General features: G+C 42.1%; 1 protein-coding gene across 1 annotated transcript in view; it reads right to left on the reverse strand.

The window, feature by feature from the left end:
* The window catches only part of LOC112970527 (receptor-type tyrosine-protein phosphatase gamma), a 149,355-nt gene extending 144,288 nt beyond the window's left edge, over positions 1-5,067 (reverse strand). The window contains exons 1-2 of the mRNA XM_026075013.1: positions 5,062-5,067; positions 734-829 (exon numbers count right to left, since the gene is read on the reverse strand). Of these exons, the coding sequence (XP_025930798.1) occupies positions 734-829; positions 5,062-5,067 (102 nt within the window). The remainder of the gene's footprint in view (positions 1-733; positions 830-5,061) is intronic.
* Positions 5,068-6,079: the final 1,012 nt, after the last annotated feature.

The following is a 6,079-nucleotide window of genomic DNA, read 5'->3' on the forward strand; positions in this document are numbered from 1 at the left end:
CTCCGTTTGCAACAGCCCAGCAGTGCGGAGTTGCTCCAACTCACTCTGTTCAATTTGCCCTCGAGTCAGAAAGGGAAAACTCCGTTTCTGACGTAGCGTGACAAAAAGCCCTCATTGCTGAACACCGCGCCGGTGCACCTTGCCCTGGCAGCCACCACAAGCCGCAGCCGCTGCCCCGCGCTGCCGTTCTCCAGCGTGCCGAACCGGCAAATGAGCTAAGCGAACAGTCACGCTCCTGAGAATACATTTTTAAAAAAGGGATGCGTAAATTCACTCATTTGGAAACCTGGTCTGCTCAAGAACTTGCTTCTATGCCAATTTAAGAAGAAGCTACCACAGATAAGATTGATGAAACTTATTGATTAGTTTTTCTCTCATGCTAGGTTTGAATTTTAAGTTTTCTCTAAACAGAATCCATTTACATCAGTTTGTTAATATTCCCGGGACCTGAGCAACGTACTTCAGCACTGAAAGAAGTTCCATGATAAATGTGTTTGCCAATCTGCATCAGTAAAGTAGCTATAAAGTCAGCACAATTCACGCAAAATTTTTCATAGTTGCTAAATACACTTATTTACATTTTAAATCACGCATAGACAATATGAAATACCTTTCATTTAGACAGGTGTGAACAAGAAAACAGATGCATCCATTAAGCTTGAAACAATTCAATGAATTAAAGATACTTCTTGGTGAATGCTTGCTTTATGTATATAGCTATTGTTTAACTTACTTGAAAAAACACGGCCATGGCTCCTACTACCCTGTTTTCTAGAACCGCTGTTCCAAAACTGTCAAAGTCATCAGGATTGTAGAAGTAAATCTGCATCTGTAAAAATTAAAAACAACAACAATCACACAAATTGTTGATTCATACAGCTTTCAAATGGGATACTGTATACAGGGCCACACGTAGAGCCCGCGTTACGAACCTGAGATAAAGGAATTCTGCTGAACGATATTGTTTAACTAGCATCTTGATTAATAGCATGACTGCCCTACTGGGGCAGTAACCAGGGAACAGAGTCGATGCAATGCATTTTGATAAACCGATGGAGAAACAGTATAGCCAGGCAGTTTAGGTGGTAAAAACTTTGTGCTTTCTGCCAGGATCTTCTCATTTCTTTGTTCGCTGCAGACTCATCTCCTGCTCTGTTAAATGTGGTAAACATATTTATCTAAAAAACCATAGAGAGTTTTTAAAAAGGATTTTGATGTTTAGAGTTATTCCTTTATTCCTAAAGCAATTTGCAAGATAAAAGTGTTTCTCTGTAGCAATGCATTTTCATGAGCCTCTGATATTCAGGACTACCAGTTAGGGTCAGACTTCTCTCTGACTTCAGTTAAATTTCATGACTTTTATTTCCAAAGCTTTAGTACTTGGCAAAAAGCACAAGAGAAACAAAGCTGGACATTTTGATGTCATTTTAGGACAAATAATAAATACTAATAGTTAAGCAAACCCTAACTGAAAGCAGGCGAGGACAGCGATTACCCCAAAACAGCAAATGTTATATAAATGTTACATAAATCCAGGATGACCGAGGAACACCTTCTTTTATGCGGCCTGATGTAGAGCCACTCCACTTTATTACATAAATACACCATGAGCAAAGGCAGCCCACAGGGGCTATGGCCACTACRCCTCTGATTTTCCTGCATGGTCCTTGCTGCATTTGCTGCGCTGGCTGAACCCTGCCTGCTCGCGGCAAGGCCGGCACGCGGCTTGCTCTCCAACTTGTCCTTCCCCAAACAAGCCCCTGGCGTCAGTCCCTCTGCAGCAGCCAGAATTTGCTCCAAAACTGATGCAACTCTCCTTCTTGACATTACGCCATRCAGGTACCATTTCCATAAAATATTTTCAGTGTTTGCCACATTTTATTGTATGCGTGCTCTACAGCTGCTAGAAATCAGAGACGCGCACGGGGCAGCAACAGCYGAACATGAGATCTGGCCTTTGCAGCGGTTGCTCTCGGCGCTGCTCGAGGGATCTCCCCCAACGGATTTCGCAACCCAAACCCGGGCTGGTGCACTCGCGGGGACAATGCTGCCGCAGCACAGTTGGCCAATGCGTGTGCTTGCACGTTGACTTTGGCCAAAAACCCTCTCCTGTCCACAAACTCCGAAGGGGCATGTCAGGCTCCTCTGCCACCGGCCTCTTGCTAGAGCCTGGGCGCTCGCTCCTGCTCTTCCACTGCCCACCACCTGCTACCAGTCCTGTTCAGGCTTTGCACACCATCACCAGGTTGTAATAACCAGCCGCAGAGCATGTAGCTAATGCGGCCCCAGGCTTTGCTGGTGCCACGAAGTTGCTTGGGGCTGTTAGTGTTTTTCGAAGATCATGCCACATGATGCCCCTGACAAACCCTCTGACAAATGCAAGTGTTTGTCCCCTATTCTGACATTTTGTACGTGACCAGATRACATGATACCCTCTTTTATCTTCTTTGGATGTACTCCTAGTCATATTTACTGATTCCCAGGCTTCTCGCTGTATATATGGGTTGCAATGTGCAATGCTGGTGAAGTACCTACACATCCAATACAGCAGCAGCATCTAGAAAAAAGATATCGATGGAGATCAGTCTCTTTGGAGGTGTAGGCACTTTTTCAGCAGGAGGATAAAATAAGACTATGCTCCAAATGGCTAACAAAAAAATGAAAAAATTATCTGGCATTCACTCAAGCTTCATAAAATTGGAAAGCAATTTTCTCCCCCTATTCTGGCCTCCCTATTCCCAGTGTATTCACAGCACACACCGAGACGCTGGCAATGTCTCACAAAGTTGGTGGTGCCTCCAGGTTCTGACAGCTCGTGCTTTGAACAAATGCRCACTGAAAAACAGCCATCCGTCGCTGTAGAAATTAGAAACAGTTTGTTACAGGTAGAATTACTTAAACTTCAATTTAACCAACGCAGACAAAAGCTCACAAAATATTTTCAAATTGCATTTTACTCCCCTTTAAAGTAAAGTCTAAAATGAGCTATACCTTATAAAATACTTCGGTGTATAGTCCTCCTAGGAGCTTATGAAGGAAAGCATCACTGAGAGACTTCAGTATATGCCAAAATCATTTTGGATCACTTTTGCTCACAGCATTTTAAGGAAATTAATTTTTACAATACACTTTTGGATAGCAGTGCAAAGGGCTATGGTAAAAAGGTGCTTAATTCAGATCCCACATCTCAGCAGTGCAATTTCAGAGACTAATCAAGAACCACACTCTGCCTTGATTACCATACACACTGGAACATTTTCCCACTGCTCCCTGGTGTTTTTCCGAAGAGCGTGGTCCCTCTCTCCACATCCATCAAGTCAAGGGGAACTGTCTTATACGAAAAATTATCGTCATCTGTCACACAGTAGCTTCTGTATATGTTCATATAGCTAGAAGGAACATTTTAGGAGTASAATCTCCTAGGAATTGCTATTATATAATTTACACAGGCATACATTGYGAAAACAATGTTAAGAGGATGGTAAAGCTGCATCCTCAAAGCTCCATGGTTCAGGCTGCTCATGAAACCACACCTGTACACTGCTGAGCATTAGTATTAGGACAATTTTCTAATTATGTGATCACACACTGTTCACTCCCATAATATAATATCATCTGTTTTCCCACAACTTACAATAAAATGTAAGTGTATCTAAAGCATTTTCCTTCCTTTAATACCTAATATACATAATCTTGTATGCATTTACCAGTAGATACTTTATTTAATATTTTCTACAGATGGCATAATGTTCTTTATGTACAAATCAGGAATAAGACAGTTAACCATAAAATTAATTTCACTGTATACTTAAGTGGTCTAAACATGCCAGAAATTTTTCATTATTACTCCTTATTATATAATTAGTATATACAATATATGGTGCACTTTGCATATAAATGACTTCTACTGCCTGTGCCTGGTACACACAAAGCAGTAGTACAGAATGCAACAAAGGGGCATTTAAGGCTAAAGAAAATTTGGATCTTATTATGATATGTCATTTGTGAAATGCACAATGGAGTATCATCCAAGCCTGCACATCCAATCCGAACGGTGGCACGGCCTGGCTTCAGGGCCCTAAAGCATTGTTTTGTTGTACATTTTTGCATGCAATTTCACAGTAGCTTCTGTTTTCCAAAATTAAAAACATATATATATTTTTAAAGGCTCTGAATCCCTTAGGATTTGGAAAAGTCTGAAATACCCGTTGCCGTTGCTATAGCGTGACACTAGCTGTCCGCAGCCAGAACGCTCCATTCCAACATCTGAGCTGACAGTGCTCCAAAGAGCCTTCCCGGAGGCAGAGCTCCCAGGGGGCACGACAGCACTGTTTGCTATCGCACAGTATACTGGATTTGTAAGTCTTTCACATCTAGCTCTGTTACAACTAACAAGGCCAGGAAAAGCTTACACGGACTTTCTTAACCCTCAGATGTGCAACACAGCGGTATGCTTGTATGTACCTTGTAAAGAACTACTATAAAAAACACGCAGTGTCCAAGCAGCTTGAAATTTTCAGTATTGTGATACAGCTAAATTGAGACAAAACTCCACTAACCACACGAAGGCCCTTTTCTTGCACGAGGACTCTCTCCATGCTAAAATTATACCAAGAGCTACTTGCAGCTACAAAGCTTTACCAAGGCAGGGAGATGGCAAGAGTTTTCTTTGACTGGAAAAACTTTATGCTTTCACACTCTTCACACTCTAGAAGAGTAGAATTGTTTTCACTCAAACTTGAAAGAGATTTGCTGTACAGAAGAGATTAAGCCTGAAAAAAGTCTCACCGAAGGGGAGAATCTTCAGAATGTTACAAGTGCCTTAAAACAAGAGGATTAGGGAGAAAACCCTCACACAGCCCAGGAGATAATTGCTAGTCACTCTACAAAACAACGTCATGTTTTCTATTCTCTTCTGTGCAGAAAAATCCAGCACCCAACCGGTCCAATCTCCAATCACTTCAGACCTTTTTCCAGGTGACAACGATTAAACTCTAGCATGAATGAACACACCGCATACATCTAAGAACGGAACAATCCCCTGGCCTGCAGCGTCTTTACCTCCATGCTCTCATCAGCTACATCTACCCCTCCACCAAGCCATGGGGCAGGCAATTCCCTCCTCACTGGGGTCAATCTACCCTCTGCAGAAGCACCCTTCATCAGCGCTCTTCCAACCTCTGTACAAACCTGGTGCTCATCAGGCAAAACTAGGATATTTTAATCAAAAGTGGACTGCCACCCTCCCAATATTATAAGAATAGGCTAATCAAATAGTGTACATGTGAATTACTCAGTAATACTGCCCACCAGGGATCAGTTCTGACTTTATAAAGTAGAATTGCCTCTGAATGCTAAATCTTGTTTAAGAAAAGCCATTGGTTTGCCAAAGCTGAGCCTGCTTCAAATGGGTGACTTCCCCTCTCCACCTCTGCACATTGCATGGCAAACACGCGGCTCTGTGCTCTTCGTTTGCATGCTCCTCCTTTGCTCGGCCGCACGGGCGTCCAGAAAGAAATCGCCATTCCCATGCATGACAACTTTGCTCTTATTACCCTACTACAAAGATGGAAAGTTTATGTCTAATACAGACTATCACAGCTAACCTCATTCAGCGCTTACGAGAGAAAAGCCACAATGAGCATTTGATGGATCCCAGAAGATGCGAGCGAGTTCAAAGCAATTCTAAGAGGCTGGAAACCAAGCAAGGACATTTTCCATTGTCAGATGCCAAGTATTTTAAAAATAAATAATTAAGACTTTTAAATTGGGCTGCTATCACCCTGTGCAACCTCCTACAACAGATTTCTCTTCAGATTAAAAAATGAACAAAGGCTCATTGTGCTGTCACAGATGTGCAGTACAGAATATTCAATAGCATCAGGAATGCTGGTGGAAGGGAAAAGATCATCAGAATTAGCTTTCCGCTCATTTCCTTCCCAGCAATCCAAGGACTACCATGCAATTTAAAGCTTAAAAAAAAAAATAAAAAAAAAAGTTTTATAGACCAGCCAATTTTTTGATGAATCAGGCAGCAAGATGCAGAGGCAACAGTTATGTGGTTTATTATGTACTGCTT

Source organism: Apteryx rowi, unplaced genomic scaffold (assembly GCF_003343035.1).
Source record: "Apteryx rowi isolate R43461 unplaced genomic scaffold, aptRow1 scaffold_4, whole genome shotgun sequence".
In the NCBI taxonomy this organism is placed as follows: Eukaryota; Metazoa; Chordata; class Aves; order Apterygiformes; family Apterygidae; genus Apteryx; species Apteryx rowi.